This window comes from Harpia harpyja, chromosome 21, assembly GCF_026419915.1.
Source record: "Harpia harpyja isolate bHarHar1 chromosome 21, bHarHar1 primary haplotype, whole genome shotgun sequence".
In the NCBI taxonomy this organism is placed as follows: domain Eukaryota; kingdom Metazoa; phylum Chordata; class Aves; order Accipitriformes; family Accipitridae; genus Harpia; species Harpia harpyja.
In genome coordinates, this window is record NC_068960.1 from 9,636,907 (window position 1) to 9,657,677 (window position 20,771).

The 20,771-nt window shown below is 35.2% G+C and overlaps 1 protein-coding gene across 1 annotated transcript in view; it reads right to left on the reverse strand.

Moving 5' to 3' along the window:
• The window catches only part of IQCK (IQ motif containing K), a 55,616-nt gene that overhangs the window by 26,703 nt on the left and 8,142 nt on the right, over nucleotides 1–20,771 (reverse strand). Inside the window, exons 5-8 of the mRNA XM_052772413.1 lie at nucleotides 16,711–16,763; nucleotides 16,515–16,592; nucleotides 6,728–6,812; nucleotides 640–751 (exon numbers count right to left, since the gene is read on the reverse strand). Coding sequence (XP_052628373.1) covers nucleotides 640–751; nucleotides 6,728–6,812; nucleotides 16,515–16,592; nucleotides 16,711–16,763 — 328 coding nt within the window. The remainder of the gene's footprint in view (nucleotides 1–639; nucleotides 752–6,727; nucleotides 6,813–16,514; nucleotides 16,593–16,710; nucleotides 16,764–20,771) is intronic.

Consider the following 20,771-nt stretch of genomic DNA (forward strand, 5'->3'; position numbering starts at 1 on the left):
GAAAATGTAGGAGCTAGTGAATCCTCCTGCATTAGCAGACAAAGAGGCTGGGCAAATAATCATAATTACACTACTGTGCCTCAGTAAGTGAATGATAACTTTGGCCCTGTCAGTAAAGCTCTGTCCACAATCAGGGCAAAAAGGAAACAAATTACAGTGTCGGTTCTTAATCTGGCCTCATTTCCCTTGGCAATTATATTGGGTTGTTTGGGTTTGTTTTCTTTTTTTAGAACTGTACAGGTCAACTTCTGCTCTAAATAACTACAGGAAAATGCCAGCAGAACATTTACCAGATAGAAATCCCACAGTTCAGAAAAACTGTACTACAACCCATCTGGTAAAAATCAGTATTTACATGTAGTGTAGCTGGTAAAGGTCTGATCCTGCCCTAGGAAATACTGTGCCAGCACATTGTCATAGTCCTCTGAAATTATTGAGTTTTGGCCCTGTACAGCTATACAGGCAACTAACTTACTCTAAGTAGTGACTGCAAAGAAACAGCCAGGCATTTCCACCTGACATTATCTTCTCACTTGGGATTAGTGTCCTACTGCGTGTCCTATTTTTTAATGAAACTCGAAGTATGAAAATTCAACACAATGTAAAAAAAAATTAAAATACACAATTTAATTCACTTACCTTTGGCTTCCTGCTTAGTCCAGAATTCTTTCACTCTCTTAAAAATGTTTTTGTCCTCTCTCAACTGCTTTTGCCACTGACGTAGCTCTTGTACTTCACTATCACAACGGACCTGGGAAAGGGAAAACAGAAAATGTAACTAAAATTATATATGTTCATGTTACCCAAGATGACAATACAATTTTTTTCATGGGGCTGTGGCTGGGCAAATACGTGACATCCATCCTTTTTGCTGGGCCTGATATAAAAGCACAATCCCAGAGGTTTACAGTTTTCAAGTTATACAGAAATAAAACCCACATAATTGACAGACCCCATTGAAAACATAAATATGCCAATTAGGGGATCATTTTGATTACCAAGGACTCCTGAGAATGTGACTGCAGTGAGATGCTTATTCTTTGAGTTAATTAAAATTTAAAGCATTATGCTGAAGGGTATTAGTGCCTTTAGAAAACCACAACACTATAAAACCAACCCACTGACCAACATAATAGAGTAGAAGAGGAGCATGAAGGGTCGTACAGCAGGAAATTTATTCCAGCAAACTGATTCACACCTGCTATCAGCTGCAAATAGGCTTACTGACAATCCCAGCCATGCAATTTTCACAAACAGGAGAGCCATTAATCTGTTATTTAAAGTAATTGGAATGCATTACATGATATCTATTCTTTGTCAGTCAATCACCCCTATCAAGGGCGTAATTCTGCTTCCACATAAAATGACAAGAGTCACAGGCCTTGACTCCATTTAAAATTTAAGTTGAATTCTTCTATTATTGCTTTTGTACTGGTGTAGATCCTACTAATATAAGAAAGAGCTAGCTTTGCATCAACAGCTTTTACCACTCTGCTACTTAAACTTGTTTTGAGCAGGATTTGATTAATTAGCAGTGTGTTGCCAGTCATCTACCTCGGCATTCACACAATTACTACCTCCAGTGCTAGAGCAAAAATCCAGAACAGCTACCATCCTTCTGACAATAGTGGGACAGGGACATGCTAGCATTAGCTTACACATTGGTAAGTGATTATTCTCTTAGAGTCATATTCAAATTATAATAGAACTATTAAAAATGCAGTTTCTGTTTTTCCTAAATGTTATATATATAAAATGTCATTATGTTTTAGGACTTAATGTCCTAGTAATTCAGGCTGAAGTTGAATAACACGGTAGAAACAAGCAGCAATAAGCTTGGTTTCTCCTGGACACATTTTTGCTTTCAGAAAGCAGACTACTTAGTTTTCTAGAAAATTTCTTATATTTATTTTATTCTTATAAATGATATGGTAATGAGTTTTCTCTGTGATTTGAACTCAGTTATTCTACTCCATTACACTCGGGTTTTGTCCCACTTTCCTGAGATACATACAGAGCAAAAGAGCAGGACTTAGTTTTCCACTAGTTTAAAACAAACAAACAAACAAACAAAACCTTAAACCAATATAAATTATTTATCAAAAGTATTCTTTCCAGCCAGAATTTCTCCTTTGTGGTGCAGCTAAGAATGCAGTAGACAGTAGCTGAACTCCCACAGCGCTTTTCAATCCACTTAGGAGCAGATAACTTGCTATATTTCAGATAGTGCACTGGCAGAGCAGAAATACAATACAAGGTTACGTGATCAATAAAGACAGGCAAGACTTTTACTCAGTGACTTGACATCAGATACCTCTTAGGCCTCTAATAATATCTCATTATACTAATATAGTTCTGTATTATCTTCTATAAAAGCTGTAAGAAGTTCTTACAAGGTTGATATGCAATTTTAAAAATTAAAAAAAAAATGTTACTGTTACTAGTGAACTTCTTTTCAGCTATACAAAAAAATCAAAACCATTTTCTATTAAATCCATCAAATACTATTTGCAAAAATAAAATATAATCCCAAACATGGGATAGTTTCTTTAGGCTTGCAAGAGACATATTTTTCTTTTATACTGTCATGTATGCTTTTATAAAACCCATAATTCCCTATTACATGGAGTCAGTTTATCTGCACAGGAAAGGGTTAAGGGAATGCTTATGGGACATATAAATGACAGTAACAGAAAAGAAGCAGGAATACAGAGAAATTACTACCTCTATGTCTAAATATAAAATTCTTGAGAAAATGAAGTGTCCATTTACAACTGCAGCTATGCAAGACCTGTATTTTGGCCCGTGACAGGGCCAAATATACTGCAAATGAAGACAATAACTCTTAACAGTTAAAACATAAAAGACAAGTATGGTAGATTCTGTATACTCTCCCTAGATAAATAGAACAGTGACAGTATAGTGAAATACATAGCAAAATACAGGGTTCTGAGATAAAGGCATAGTCAAATAGACTCAAATACTCCAAAGTCCAACATTAAATCCAAGCAGTGAACATGAGCTCCGAGAACAAAGTGATTTTTTAGAAAAGTGAAAGAAAAGAAAAAGGAGCACAGATACGCCACCTGCAGTAAAACAGGTAACAGGAACTTAACAAAATACTATCAACATGTTCCAAATATGCTTAATGGATTATAATTTAGCACAGTTGTAATAATTTCTCAGAAAGTAGTCTATCTTGTAATCAGACTGTAATTCTACCATGATTAAAAAGCCACAACTCAGCAGCAAAAATCTCCAAGCAAATAATCAGAGAGTCAAGAGTCTTGGCCAAACAACTGATGTGTCTCTCCTGCAGACCAGCAATGCATGAAACGCTGAAGGGGTCTTAACTTTGAAGTGAGAGTTCACTCTTACCCAAGTCACTTGGATTGAATCTACACTTGCTGTAAATAACAGCGAATATTCGTGTGACCTTGTGGGTTTGAGCCCTTGCTAGTAGCCACAACTTGCTGGAAAGGAATATAAATTGTGATAGCAAAAGCACAATAACATTTTGTAAGATATAAAGATAAACCTGCTTCAATTCTGATTTAACTTTTGCTCAAGCAATATTTATGTATAAAATAGCACTGAATATTTACAGAATACTGTCCAATTTAAACTCCATGATAATATTTACATAATACTGTCCCATTTAAACTCCATGATATTACCAGATTTAGTCAAAATAAACTTCTTTCAATGCTAGGTGAGAACATGTTGCACAACAGCGGAAAGATAACACTTTAATACTAGAGGAAATGGTATTAATAAAAAATCCCTTCAGTCTAGAATAGTTATGCAAATTGTAAAGATTAAAAAGACCCCATAAAACAAATGGCAGTAAGCACAGATTCTGCAGTAGAGAGGTGAAGGAATATATCATCTTTTATTGGGAAAGTGCCTGGAAAATTGATACCTACCAATCAAGGGTTTTGGTCAGATACCGAAAACTGCCTTGGCCCACAACAGATGAATGGAACCCCAATGAAAGAGGATGATAAGAAGTGAAGAGAAAGAATTCTGATGACAGAGCTGTCTCAAGTCTTATTTGGGTGCTTCTCCTTGCCCTCAAAGAGACCCCTCAGAATGACATCTTCCTTTCTGATTTCCTTAGAGTACTCAGCAGTTGCAGCTTCCACTGCTGTTTGTTCTGGAATTTAATTCTTGACTAAACTTGACATGATTTTCAGAGTACTCATCAATGTCTTTGTATGAAAGATTGTAGCAAGGACTTTGTTGATGGCAGCCATTAATTATTACGACCAAAACAAGTATTTTTCTGAAATTTGCTTCAGATAAGGATGAATGTACTGCTTTGATCATGCTTTATTATCAAAAGTTCTCAATATTCTGTACCTATAGCTTTTTTTTGCCTTTACATAGAAACATCTTTACTGCCTGATCCATTTTGCTGATTGCCATGTGTTTTTGATACTGGCACACTCAGACAGCTAGATGTGGCAGAAGCAAGGTATCACGAGAAGACACGATGCTCAGTCAGTTATATAAGTAGATAAACTCTACTGCCTAGATCAATATGGTTAATGAAATATCTCAAAAATGGTCTGAGTCCATAGAAGACAGCTCTGAGAAAAATAACCTGCTGTGGTTTCTCATACTTTATATGACATTGTTTAAGAATAAAAAACTTACAAGGTTCACATTTGGGATAGCATTGTTAAAGACAAAACTATCCTGTCTAGATTTCTAAGCCTTTTACTTTTTTTGAAATCCAACAGTGTGTCCAGAATCCTTCTCCATCCGTCTTTCAAACAAGTACATATGGCATGTGATTTTATGTCCTTTAAAGTGTATCTTGAGAAGACCAATGATGAAGTACACTGTTCCTTTATCACAGTGCCATGTAAAATATGTATGTGTGCTTGTGTTTAATTATTCAATGTTATCACCATGTGTAAATTTTTGTTTCAATAATAGTGTTTAAGAGTTCCAAGTTCTGTGAATTATAAAACAAGGTTTAATGAAAAACATCAAAAAAAGTTTAAAACAGTGACACACTAATATCCTTAGAATGCAAAAGGACATTATTTGTAAGTGTTGTTATTACCAAAATAAATCAACGTTAGCTGACAGGCATATTTATTTTAAAAGCAAATAATCTGAACTGTTTAGTAAATTTTCATAATATACCTTAACATTAATGCAATGAAATCCCATTTAAGCTTAGTGTTCTCTTAATTTACAAGCCCAAGGATAACACATTGCCCTATGTAGTAACTTTTTACTAATGATTTTTTATTTTATATTCTGATTTTAATTTAAATTTTAATTTTAAAAAACCCAAGTTCTTTCAGCTCTAATAAGCTAAAACATGTAACAGCTAATTTTATAGTCTGAATTATTTTTGATGTCTCCTACTTTTTATAGATACAGTTTCTCTCTCATTTCTGGGAACTGGTTTAGAATGATAAATACTACTGTGAAAATTTTTAAGTTAATACATATAGCAAGGAAGGACAGTGCCCTGCAGAAGCTTTGGTAGAAGCAAAAGGTATCTGAGCAACCTCACACTGTTCAGCAAACATAACTGTTATTGGATAATGGTTGCTTTTGCGACACTCCACTGTAAGGGTGCCTGCAGTGATATTGTCAGTGCTCATTAATGTTAGTGTCAATGCCATCTCTGTTTAAAAAAAGAAAAATAAAGGAAAATGAACAACGAGAAAGCATCACAAAAATCTATCAGTCAAGAAGATCATTTCAAGGTATTTCATCATCTTTGGCTGCACGGCACATTATAGTAGCCACTCATATATTCATGCTTGTTAAAAGTAGTAAAGAAGAACTTAACAGAGTGTTATATACTGATTGTTATTTAAAGAACACCTGATGTACAGACAGAGATGTCTCAGTGTCCATCACAACGAAACTGCTGCTATATCTGGAGGCTATTTACAAGCTTAAATTTTGATAAAGGCAGTCAAAGGTGTTTCTTTGTCACCAAAGTCACCTGAATTTCAAGTGCATTTCTTTCCAAGGCGTGAAGGTGTTAGAGCCTTTCAAAGAAATATTTGACAGAATCTGTTCAGGATTTTCAAAATAATTTATTTCATACCCTAGGGTTAGCATGGCTGTTACCCTCCAAAATAATAGTATTAGCCAATTTTTCTCTGTATTTATTTTATGCGCCTTGCTTTTCCCCCTTAAATTGGGGATTGCATTAGTGTTGTATTACTAGTATGGCTTGCAACATCTGCTTGCCATTTTGTTTTCCCTTTCCTTGAATAACAGCCTTCATGCCTGTCCTACATCTCCTGTCTCATTCTAGGTCTCAATTTTTTGTCCTTTGTTTCTGTATGCTTTTATTCCTTAACAGACATCACCAATTCTCCTTGTGCATCTCCACACTCACTCACATATCCCTGCATGAAGCAAAATAACACTTCATCCTTCAGCAACTAGCCAAAGATCAACTAAAAAAAAAAAAAATTGTTCAGTGTTAACTGTACTTTTGAAAATTGAATTTCTGCAGATTTTCTGTTGTTGAGGAAAACAGTGAGATTACATCAGTGTAAATGCCTGTGAAAAAATTGCAGTCACTAGGCATAAGGCAGAGCAACATCCAAAGCCAATGAACCATGGGGGTCTCAGCAGCTATTTATAGTATCCCCTACTTAAAATTTATGTAAGGATTTTCCCTGGGGCCTTCACAGTCCTACGGTTTTCAACATCAAGCAAAATAATTATAGATTACTCTTACCCGATAACCTCTCCAGAAGGACTGAATTACTATGCTTGCTTCTTCTTCTGACAGAAGGAGAGACAGAGGAATTGGTGGCCTAGGACTCAAAAAAAAATAATGTTTCGTAAACAAACAGCCTATAAATGTAAAATACTTTCTTCCCTAACAGTATATTTTATAAAAAAGAGAAAGGTTGTTCAGGAGCTTGAAAGATACAATTTCTTACTGCTCCAAAGATAAAAGGTGCAAAGAATATCTCCTTTAAAAATATATTCTGTTATGTACGCTACAATCATTTCTTCTTTAAAACAATAATATACAAATGGCACATCCAGCACAGTAATCTTTCTTATTCTTCTACATGGATTTCAAATTCATGCTATCATGGTAAGGTCTGAGGTGGCGGTTGGAGGGGGGCGAGAGAAGTAGGTGTGCCATTTGTAAAGCAGAGGAGGTTTTAGTGTGCATGCAACAATGAACAGACTTATGACGTTAATGATTATAACAATTATTAAATACACAGAATATAAATAGATTTTAGTACATTAATTTACATTATGATTTCACTTAAAATGTACTGAAAAAAGTAATGATTATTATATCTGCATAAGCATGGATCCATGTTTAGTAATGTCTAAACAAGTTCTTAAAATGCTGAAATTTTAGTTTTGATAGCATATACACATTGTTTAGTGATAAAGGAAAGTAATACATACGTGAAGTCAACAATTTTCAGCCAAAATATACAGTAATTTGAAACCATGTTTGGTGATTCTGTTGCTACCAATTTTAATGGGAAATACTCTCAACTATAATTACAATTCAGCCATCACTAACAAAAACTCAAATCACTGTACCAAATCTTGCTTCTCAAAAGCCATTTTCTATGGATGTTGATCTATTTCTCTCACATAATGATCAGAAAGCATCCATTGGAAAGGACAAGACAAAATTCATTTATATAGTTTCTTTCATAATACATGTAATTTAAAGTTAATGAGCTATAGGGCAATAATGTTGCAAGTCATGAAAATACAAGTTATAAACAGCAGACTTGGCAGTGTTAGAATGGCACTAAGAGCCTCTCTCCCTGCATGGGAAACAGATTGAACATAGCTTTGACTTGGAAGACCACAACATTATGAATTTGGATGCAGCAATCATCTACAGATATGTGCAACCCATGCAGGAACATTATTTATAGTATTTATACTATAAAGACACATATACTGCAAAGACCATCAATTAATAAGCTATTTATGCAGTCTTACATTTTCTGGCTAAAACATTACTTCTGCCATTTCTTTTGGAAATTTATTTTACAGTATATTACAGCTCAAGCTAGGAGGCTTGACAGTTACATTTTCTTTTCACTTAATTTCATTCATATTAGTCTCTGCCCTAGTAAGCTTCCTATGCTCTCTGACATCTTTCTCTTAGGGCTTGTCTTCACTGAAGGAGCATTTCAACTTAGAGCACAATCTTAACTATTATCTAATGCTACACTGACTACGCCATTTTAGTCTGTGTACTCAGCTAAATTGCTCTCATCATCATGTCAGTTGGGTTTTGGCCTACATTTATTTCAACGTGAATTAAAACCTTGGTCTGTTTGGAAGAGCAGAAATAAGACAAAAATAAAAATAAGTCTCTCCATTAAGCTAAACAGTTTTAGCTCTGTGAACATTAATTAGCATTTTTACTGCTCAAGGGACATCATAAGTGCTGGACAAGCAAGGCTTCCTGAGCTAGCGGCTTCTTATAATCAGACTTAAAAATACAAAGTTGGACTGTGCTGGTTTGGCTGATAGGCTTTCATCCTCTGTTCTATTTTTGATCTTTTTGAAAACCAAAACTTGGAGTGGGAAAATCACAGAAAGACCTACATATTTTACAGCAGTTCTATCAAAGACATTGAACATTCTCTGAGAATGAGTACATCTCCAAAGAACAAATTGAGATTTCTTCCAGCCTGCAAGGGCAACTCTAGCATTCATAAGCTTTCATTTCCAAATTATAAAAATGTCTAGTTCATAATCAAACACTAAATTTGAGAAACCAATATAAAAATCAAGCAAGAACAGGACTTAATTTTCAGTATGACAGTCATTGGCAAACATCAATCATTTCAACGGGGCAGCTTTAAAGAAAAGAAGTCATGCCAGGTCCAGTTTTGTCTGAGAGAATATACGCAATTGGCTTTGGGTCAAATAAAAATAGCATCTGAGCAGAGGCAATCACCCCTCAGCAGTGAACTAGGAAAAGAGGGAATATGTCATATGTGGCAGAAGACAGCTGTATGCCTCCAAGAAGATTAAAACTGACAGTAAAATGTACACTAACTATATTCTGCTTATTTAGTCTTTGATTATGCACAATCTTAAAAGCCCACACATTAAACATATTGATATCTATTTTAATATATAGATACATTGTTTAACATAAGTTGCACCTGTAAAAGAGCATCAGTAAAATAATTTTTCTTAAGTACTGTATTTTACCAAATCTGAATAAAGCAGACACTGACCAGAGGAAAGTTAAATTCCAAAAACATGTTTCTTGCTTTCTGAGCAAACTTGTACAGATCCTGATTATGTGAGATACTAATTATATTACATTATGCAGGTAGAATTTGGCACCCAGAAGATATATAGACTTACATTAAATAAATGTATGAGGTATTGAAAAAGGTTCTTACTGAAGGCGTGTATCTGATTTCCTCATGGACAGAAGCTGGGTTTCTCAATGAACTCTCAAGAAGGGGGGAAAAAAGGCCCTCCATTATCTTGTCACCAAAATAAACAACCTAACCTTTGGGGGTTCGTAGTCATGCTGATGGACACTGTATACAGTTAGTATTTTTACACAGTAATGTCCAGAAACCCCAACTGTCATTAAGTTCCCAACCTGTCCTAGAAATAGAAGGTCTGACTCCTTCCTTGAAAAGGAAATATTAAGAAAAAATTTAATCAAGCAAAATTTTCACTATGCATAATTCAGGATTTTGTAATTGCTCTTTTTATTCAAATCTCTTCCCTAACAGTAACAGACAACCACCAAATTTAACCACCAGCCTTACAGCTAGCTGCCTGCAGGACCACTGTGCTAGCTACAGAGAGCATCAGTGCCTGGGGCAGATGGTGTACAGGTGACAGTGGAATATCCAGGTACAGTCAATGAATGATCAGGGTTTCTCTCTGGTTTTAGAAAGCTCGTCTCTAGAAATACTGAAGCAACCCTAATAACAAGAATCAGGCCTTCTGGAGACCTGTAAGTTTCAATACGACAGCCACTGCCAAGTTAGACAGCCACAACCACTTCACCTTTAATTGACTGTGATGGTTATTGTTCTTGAATATTATATCATGTATGAACACAGGCAACAACAGAGTCACTGCAAAATTCATAATCTAAAAGACAAAAGAACAGACTTAAGAATAGGGATAAATATAAGACATGCAAATAAATGACCATGGTGATGTACGTAACTCTTAAAAAAGGGATTCTGAGAAAGTCTGGTTTGGAATTCAGATGCTGCTCTGAACAACCAAAAAAAATTGTTCTGGAAATTTTTCAAAGTAGTTTTCTTTTATATTTTCAGTATTTCTTATTCCTACTCAGAGAATCTAGAAATATTACAGTAGCATCTGTCTTCATTAAGTCCTTCTTCTTACATGCCTATCCAGAGTTGCAAAAGTGTGCAACAATGAAAAAGTATTGTTTTGATTCAAAATAAATGTCTCAAAAATCTCTGCTTATAGATACTATTAAGATCATTTACCCAAAAAGCAGGAAAAAGATTGTTCATAAACAATCAGACACTGAAGTACTGATTTATCAGACCTGGTATTTAAAACCAATTAGATATATTAATCACATGATAGTCATACACTATCACTGTATGAGCCTCACAGGTTTACAGGGAAATACTCCCACAGACACTTGACAAAAATACCCCGGAATATTTTCACAGGCCAAACTGAGTGTGCACTGAGACCTTTCTTCATAACACTCTTAGTATTAATACAACTATACAACAGTCAGAAAGAAATTACTAACTACTGTTTTTCTTTCGCAGTAATCTAAATGCACTAGAATAAGAGAAAGGTATTTGGAGAAAAAAAATCCTTACAATAGATAAGAAAACATTTTTGTGCATTATATGGAGGGTACATTTTTGAAGGATTGTGAATGTGGGAATAACCAAATATAATCTTCTGAAGAAAGAAAGTGCAAACAAGCAGACATTTTGAAGTGTGACTTCTGCAACTGTCTGAACTCTTCTTCTCTATCACCTTCTCCAAATAAAAGCTCCTTGATACTGTCAATAGCTAAATGAATAATAATAAAAAAAATACATATTTTGACACCTTTTGCCCCCCTCCATTCTCTGCATCTTCCGCTGCTTTGCTGGTCTTTTGAATACACTTTTGTATTTTGAATATCCTCAAATATAAAGGTTATAGGTTGTGAACAAACAAAACATTTCACTTTCAAATTTCCTGTTTCATTTTTGTCTCAGCCACAATTTTAACAAAAAAAACCCACCCCCCCCCCAAAGATGCAAAATATTACAGTATAATAAAACTATAAAAATATACTCTGAAGTATTATCAAAGTGGTCAGAGTGATAACATGCATACAACTGTTAACACATACAAACTATTTATATACTTATTCATCTATTTATAATGAAGAAAAGACATGGTAAAAACAAAAGATAGTGTGGAACTAACATGAGCAAGTTGGTAAGTGGGGAGGCAGAGCCATGTAACAGACAGGAGAATGAGGCAGAACAGGTGAATGGCAACAAGAATGCAAGAGGAATTAGAGGAAGCACAGCCAGAAGTCTTAGTAGTGAGAACATGCCAAAACAATAAAAGACCAGTTATGTTTTGTCTTAAGTTCTGTCTGAAAACTATAGTGGCTTTCTTCCCCCTTAAGATGCTCTCTACTTGCGGAGGACCTATCCATTTTAAGGATAAAACTCAGTCCTCCTTCTGTGCTTGCATACTTCCTACATATTTTGCAAGTCACCATGTGTTGCTTCAGTTTTCTCTTTTGTAGGACCGATATTTATGTATTCTGTAAGAGTGTTTGTGGTCCTGGACTGAAGGAAACCAAACACAGACTTATTCCAAAGTCTGTCATGTCAACAGGGAAATTTCCATGGATGTTTGTGTCCTTTAGATCAGACTTCGTATACTGTAAACATGAAAAACTAACAGCAGCAAAATGTCTCCAAATAGTGCTCTAACAGCAGCATTAGGAAGATGTCACAAACCACTACTACATTTTCAATCTTCTCATTACCATTTTGACAATCTTTACATAAATTAAGGCAAGTTTCAACACTGCATCAGGATTTGTAGCCATAAAACCTTAACCTCATAAACCACAATTATACAATATAAATATTTCATACATAAACTTTGTGCAATTTTCCAACACACAGTTGTAGTTTTTTAAGTAAAAAATTTCTCCTTCATTAACTTGAATTCTGCCACATTACTGGAATAACAATTCTTTACTTGCATCCACATAGAATAACATCCATACAGATATATTTGTTGGACTTTTCTGTTATTACAATTAAATGTGTTGCTCATCATACCCCCCCCCCAAAAATAAAAAAATTCAAGCTCAAATTATTGAAGAAAATCAAAGAAAAAACATAATGCAAATCAAGTATACTCTAAACATGGCTGGTTTAGAGACAAACCAGTGAAATATAGCAGTGTGCAGAAAGCAAAGCCTGTACAAACTGGGCACATTATGGAAAGAAAGAAATCAGTCACCCATGCAAAATTACCCCTATTGGCCATCTGAGAACTGACAAAGAAGTCAACTGTAAAGGCAGCTGAGACCAGCAGACTTCACCTAATTAGAATATTGGGGGGGAGGGAGAAAAAATAATCAATGTACATATATGCATATACAGATATTTGGCAAAAAGCCACTACTTCAGATTTACTAATCATTTATAGACATACATATATATATATATCTCTATATATATATCTTAGCTGTCCACTTCGTTAAAGCCATGATAAATTTATTTTCTCTGTATCTCCACATTTGTTTTGGTACAGACACATAGATTAAACCAGGAAATGTGTCCTTCTGAACTGAGTATCAACTAAATACCTCTATACAGAAAATGAGAAAAATGTAGATAAATAAATTCTTGTGAATTAATGTTTATTTAGAAAAGACACCTTCAGTTCCTGTGACCCATGTAAAATATGCATGCAAAGACTGATCTTTAATACTTATGTTTATTCTTAACCTAGACCCATATACCATTCTCTTTCATTGAATGTAAGGGTTAAAGGTGAACTTTAACAATACTGTCATATTATTAAATTCATGTGACAGTAAACTATTATGATATCTGTATTTTTCAGAGCAGTGGAAGTTTTTTTATTGTTTTCTTCATATTTCTTTCATTAATATGCTAAAGAAGGTTGGGTAATGATACTCCCATGATACTCAAAATAAAGACTCAGCCTGTCTATGCCAGAAAAGTAAAATTTAAGGAGGATCAGGGCATAAACACAGATCACTCTCTTTCCCTGTCCCTGATTCAGTACATACAGCTTGGTTCTTGTGATTGAGCTTCACTGCTATTCAACCAGAAACACCACTGGAAAATGCTGACAAAAGGCAACTGTGTTGCTCATTAGCATATTTATAGGAGTACAAAACATTCAAGGCTCTGTTTACTTTACTTGGCTATATCAGCAGTCTTGAATGTAGGAATAGGGACATCAGTAAGTATCTCAGCAAGTTTCCAAAAACTTTTGTCAGTTTCTTGCTAAAATTCCAGTTTCCTGTCCTCTGAAATGTACAGCTGTCCTTTAAGACAACAGAAATGGTTTGTGTTCTCCTGGATACGAAATGTAGATTACCAGTCAGTGTTGAGGCTGCTCCTTCTATTGGTTTTGAAATCTGCTTCAGGAATCAAGGATTCCCAAGGAATATAACATTGTGTCAGTGCTACTGGTAATATACAGAACACAGTGGAAGACAAGGTAACTACACTGAGGCTTTTATTTACTGATGTCACAGCAATTACTATAAATATTAAAGCTGGAAACAAATTCAAATTTTACAGGCTCCTTCAGCTACAGTAACCAGCTTTTGAAGGTATGATGTTTGCATTTAAAGTTCTGGAAACCAATGCAGCATTTGGATCTCCTTATAAAGGAAAAGTAGGCTGTAAGATCTCATTTAGAAACACATCATACAGAGAGTGAGACTCATAAAACTGTGGCTTTGACTATTCTTAAAAAAAAAAAAGACCTTCAAAGAAAAAACTGGAGGCACTGGAGGAGAGCCAAAAAAGTCATACTCAAGTATGGAATATATTAAAAAAAAGCTGGATCTCTGATAGAACAAAAATTTATCCCTCTGGGGTTTTTTTGCTTTTGGTTTTTGGGGGTTTTTTTTAAGCACAAAGACCGCTTTGCACAGTATAGAAATGTATTCTTATTTAACAGACCTTTCAGAATGCCTTCCAAATTTAGACCGCTAACTGAAAAAGCAACACAATAGTTTACACTTTAAATTTGCAGCAACACCTTTTACTTCTTTTTCTCTATTATACCATCTAAACATTTGGGATAAGGATGTTTCCCATCAAAATTTGACCAGCGCTTTTTAGTATATTGTCTCTTACATATTCCTAAATCCTGTTAAAAAAAGAAAAGTCCTTTACAAATAAAAATGGAAATGACAATAAAAAGCATAGAATCAATTACCTTTTAAATGTGATATCTGGAAGCATATAATAATAAACTATTTTTCACATATCCAGAAGGACATAATAATAAATTCTCTCATTTTTATTCTTATTTAATATTGCAATCTTTCACTTTGCTCTAATAATGCTTACTTCATAAGCAATATTTGTTAAGAAATCTGATTTTAAGATAAGTTCACACAAAGTTGTTTTTTAATAATAATTTGAATAATAATCATTTTTAAAGGCCTACTTGTTTAGAGGATTTAAGATCAAGTGTGTATCAATTTAAGTAGGACTTTGACACTGGAGTGTCCTTGTGGAGCTGTCACTGTTATTTAGGAGCACAATTACTAACAGAAGCTATGAGTCATTCAGGCTGTGATTCCACAGTGTATTTCTCTTGTTGGCAAAGCTGACTTAAGCAGTTCCTGCCACCACCTCTATATCTTACCAGCTCATTTGTTCTCTTCACCTTGCCCTGAGCCCTTCATTTTAATCCTTCATTTGTGCCAGTACAAAGGTTTGTCAGGCTCCCAGGTGAACCAGATTGGAGAAATTATCTATATTTTAAATAGCTATACAAACCCTACTCTTACATTTTGGCAGACATTTCTAACTCAGAGGTCCCTGATCAGAATAACCAAGAATACTACCAAACAGACAGGGGTGATATCAGGTTGCCTACAAGCAGGCTGGGGTGAAGAACAGGAGAGAGCAGGGAACCATTTAGGTCAGCTTTACTTCCAAGATAAACATTTGTAAAACTGTGATCTTGGATATTTATCTTAAGTACAAATACCCATCCTCACAATTCAGTGGTATCAAAACTGCCTTACTAACCGATGGCTCGTTGGTATGCTTAAGAATGAGAATGACAACCTCACTGCAGTTCATAATGTTTCCAAACTACAAAATTCACTGCCTTAAACAGGAATCTTGTTGGCAAGACCTAGCGATCTACAGAAGGAAACTGTTAGAAGTGTCCCACCAGTGGTAGGTTTGAACAACAGCAGCTGGGCAGTATGATGCACTAGCACGTACCTGGAGGTATTGGAGTTGAGATGAAATGGGTCACTCTACGAAGATGTCCATTTCTTACTGCAGAAAATTCCTACACAACTTTGACCACATGACTACCTCTAAGACAGTCAAAGTTAACTGTTCATGCCACAATCACCAGCTTGTCTCCAAAGTCCTGTGAATGTCAAGGAGCTTTCCTCTTGCTGGATCAGTGACTCAAGGGTTCTAAGTTTCACATGACAAGAGTTCAAGAAAGTTCAATTTCTACTTACATAGTGTAATGAAGTAAACATACCTACAAAGATATTAATCTCTTAAGTTTTCACTGACCACCAACCTAGCCTCCAATTAAGTTTTCAATTTGAAAATTTTCTTTAAAATCTGACCTCTGTAATTTTATTGTTCTCTCACTGTGGACTATCACTTTACTTTTCTTCTCTTCTCATACAATAGCTACACTGTAAAACAAACTGCAGTCTCAAGGACAGTAACACTGCTTTCAAAACTACTGTGTAGCTTGGTTCTACAGGAATAACAAGGAATATATGATTGAGGCTGCCAAAACAAGCGTTCATTTCTCAGATGCGAAGTCATAAATGTCTACAGAAATGCCAAAATGCATCCTGATGCCAAGGATTATTACACGTATTTTTAAAACAGCTGCTTACAGTTAGAGGAAGAATTTCTAGACTATATATCGTCAAAGATATCCATAGTAGGAAACAACACTGAAAACACTGCTTTGCTCCTTAGTACAAAGACATTCATAATACTACCAGATTATTTGAATGCCCTGCATTCTACAATTAAAATGTTTAAGAATTTTAAACTAATTTCTCTGTGAACAATTCTGGTACAAAATACCTTGTAACTAACAGACTACCAAGTTAGAAAGCACCACATAGTTCTTTGTTGCATGCAGTAAAGGGCATTTAGAGGGCACAATTGTAACGCATCAAAGCTCTATTACTTTTTTGGAATAGCAGGGGAAAAAGAATAAAAGGAGAAAAGGTTACTCTGAGTATTGCTATAACTTACTGGTCCTTTAGCCAGTCGGTAACAAAAGGAATGGAAAAGAATTCTGTGAATGACTCATCTTTCCTCTTTGGGTTCTTGCTGATAAAAAAAAAAAAGAAAACAACTCATATTAATTTAAATTTCAGCTATTCTATTTGTAAATTAATGTCTTGGAATCATTGAGCATAATTAATAGTAAAAGCCACGATTAACTTACTTGTATAACCACTCAGTTAGGAAATCACAGGCAATAAATTTGGTCCTTTTTCTCTAAAGACAGAAGATAGTTTCAAATTATTTATTATCTTTGGACTGGTCATATGTTTTTACTACTGGAGAGGAACAGAAGCTAAATTGACTGCTTTTACTAAATAAAATATGCAGTACATTACTCTGTCTACTTTAATATTGCTACTGCCAATAGTCAGTGGCTCAGCCAAAATTTTAGAAATTTTGTGGAATGCTTTCAAGTCAAATCAAAAAATAAGTGAGAAAATTTTACATATACTATCTTGATGTTTGCTGCAGTATAGCTATAACAAATATCTCTGAATGGTATTCTTTCTAAGTAGCAATCTCAACGCAAAGAAATTAACAGAACTCTTATATGAAAATAATGTTGTAAATTACTTTCCATTTTATTCAAATTTTTATTATCATACCTAAAATACTTCATTACTTCCAAGGCACAGAAGGAACATTGATGGAATATTGTTTCCTCCTGCATGGAACCAGCTTGAAGGCATTGTGCATACTTAGAAACACACACAGAGCAGAGTATTGTATGGCTGCTCAGACAAAATTGTTGGGTAGTGCAGAAAGAAAGACAGAAACAAGGCATATGTATATCCACAACCACAGATACCATGGACATTACAGAGAATCAGGTAAAAAGTTCAAAACCTGGAGCTTCAGAACAAAACAGTTGTGCCCTTTGCTCCCAGTTCTAAGACTTCTTCACCAGCAAAGAGAATCTTGCAAAATGCTTTGCAGCGGTTTATGTGTAGTGACTCACGCAGCCAGCACCTGTTTAGCTGGACAGCATTGCATGCTGTAAAAATGTTTTGAGTTCAAAATTCAAAGGATGAATTTTGATCAATAAAGAATTGATTAGGGCCTTCCTTTTCTTAGAGATTTCCTCTCCACACTCCATCTCTACAGACTGAATGTACAAATGAGTATGGGTGCTTATTCTGCTTATCACAAACCAGAGTAACCATGATGTGGAGAATATAATGTAGACTTCTGGTCAGAGTAACAGAAGAGCTTGACTAGTATTTTCTGAGCCCCTCTTACACAAGATGTGTTATGGCTGTACACGGCCAGAGAGCGAACACTAAAAGACATTTAAGCCCCTGCAGAACAGAGACACTGAGTGCTTTATCAAAATAGCAGCCATTTAGCTAGGAGAAAGCCTAGCTCCTATCCAAAAGGTAATACTTACCCTGTCAAATGGGAGATTCAACTGCAATTATTACTTTTTAGGAAAACAATTCACACTGGTCAAACACATTTGTGAAATTGCCAAATGTCATGAAAGAGGTTGGAATCTTGATTAAAATGTAAGAAATGAAAGTACTATTACCACTTGCTAAGAAAAATACAATAGATATGTAATTGGAAATTTAATGCATGACGGATGACTTTATTCCATGTATTATCCTCACCATCCATGTTTCCCCCTGTGCTACAAGAATACAATGCAAAAAGGACTGAGGGATGTGAACAGAGGCAGAAAAAAAGTGCTCTACATGGCATAATTCTTTCAAAGTTTGGGGTATTAGCACATGGCATAATTTGGGGGTAAGTGTATTACTTACAGCCACAGGTGAAGTGGAAGAGGAACATTATGGGAGATGCTGACTGCACAGTGAAGAATACAGGGTAGTCACGTAGCCAGGGGATGACAAATGTGAAGTTTAGAGCTAGACTGCATGGCATTCCTAGATGATACCCAGGAAAGCTTTTACTTTTCTAAATGAATCTTATCCTTGGCAGACATACGGTCTGACTCCCACAGAAAAGAAAGAGAACTTCTTTAAAAAAAAAAAAAGCTGAAGAACAGAAAAAGAGAACATTGCACAACAGTTATCAGTGCTGAACCCCATATGCCTTTATGATCTGTTTCATGACCACAAAAGCTTTGGGGTTCATGTAGTGCTCCATTAGAGTACTTGGCTGTGAAGAAACACATCTCCTTAAGGAATTTCCACACTTATGCTAATACCAGATACTGTTCCCAGAAGCCAAACGCCTAAGCTTTAAGACACGAATGCCTTCACTGGAGAACTTTCTACAGGTCATTTTAGAAGTTAAATGGGCAAATTCTGACCTGAACAGACTCCGAAAACAAATAGCAGAGTCTGATCATCTTTGTACAGCTATTCTCAATCAGAGTAAGAAACTGGGTCCCATTACTTAGTGAATTGTTTCAGAGAATAAATTCTATACTTTGACAACAAAATTCAATTTAAACTAGCAGTTGTAATTTAATCCGTTTTAAGTAAATTGCTTTTTCTTTGCAATGGGAAAAAACGATCAGAACAGTGTTGTTGTCAAAACAGGCATCACCAAAGGGATCAAATTCATCTTGCTTTATCCTTGTTAGATCCAGTGAACTTATCAGGGAGGAATTTGGTCAAGCTGAATATTTTTTAATTTTGTTATTTTTTTGCCAGGAAACAGTTCACTTTACTAATGAATTAAATAAATCTTTAGTTGCCCAGCAGACAACGTTGATAGAAAGGAAAAAATGACATAAATTGACCTGCCTTTGACACATTCCTATGCTACACGAATCAGGATAAACACAGGAAATATCTGCACAATGTGCACTGTTAACCTGCAGATGTGTTTATAAACTGTTTATACTCAGAATTCATTTTCCGTTTTTCAGTTTAAATATGATGGGCTTGGTAATAATCATGCAAAAATACTGGTGATCAGGGATGGCAAAGTCAGTAGGAAACCTTCTTCCATTCACTTTCCCTGATCTATCATACTTTTAAATATAATATATTCCATTACAGAGTCTGATACAGCATCTTCTTTCTGTGACCATGAACCAGAAAGAAAAATCAGTTATGCTAATAAAAACATTTAAACACTGTTCAGTTTTAATGCTGAAAAATGAATGCATTAGTCAGTTCTCATGAGAGAAAAGATTTAAGAAAATAGTCTTTCCCCTGGAGACATTTGACAGCAGATAGGATAAAGCACAGGAGAACTTACAGTAGGGAAAAAAAATAATCAGCAAGGGAATACACTGGGCAACCTAATAGGTTTCTTTCATCTCTAATTTAAAAACGAAGCTTCTGCAGACTGTTCTCATATTTATGCCAGTTTGAAGTCTGCAAATATATCTAGCAGGTGGTGGTTTTTCTAGGTTTTTGCTTTGCAGATTTTTCCTCCGCACTACATAATGCAAGAGAGCCTATTTTAAATTAAATGCTTAAGTTGTTATGCTTCTGTAACACCTTCCAAATAAGATCTTGTGGATTTCTTTCCTACACAAATTACTACTTTCAGTATAACTGTCTCCCTTTCCTGACTTTTCCATCTGATTCTACAATTCTTCCTTTCCAGACATGGATGTGTCTTTTCTGATCTCTTCCTTGAATTCCTCTGCTGGTCCCATGATCTGATCTCCTTTACGCCAATTTCAATTGCTAAACAACTCTCCTACTTAATTTTTCATTCTCTTCTCATTCATCTCCATTCCCCTTCAAACATGAAAACCTTTCGTCCCTCTCATCAAAACCCCACTCTTCATTCTCCCTCGCAATTCCCTTTCTCTTCTCCCAGGCTCATTGAACATTGACTGCAGTCAGTTCGATTGTTCCTTTCTTCCAGTGATTCTTCCATTTATCTTCCACTGGTTTCTTCTGTTGGAGCTGCCCTTTACAGGCTTTAATGACTCACGTCTAGCCAAAATTCAAACCCAGTATTCTGTACTCATCCTTCATGATTTCAGATAGCTTAATCACAATTAATCATGTTCCTCTCCTGTTCTCTCAAGAATTCCATGAATCTTTCTATTCTTTGTTCTCCTCCTGTTTTTTGAAGCTATCTTCTGGTGTGTTTATCACAGGATCCTTTCTTCCTGTCCCTAACTTTCTCTGGGTTTCTAAAGGCTCTGGTTTTGATCCTAAAAATCAGTTCCAGTTATTGCACTAACCATTTTAATGTAAATTATAGCATGTTTTTTTTTCTCAAAATCCATATGGAACAACACATTTCTTATGAAACAGAAGTATAATTAGAAATTACGTGTTTAAG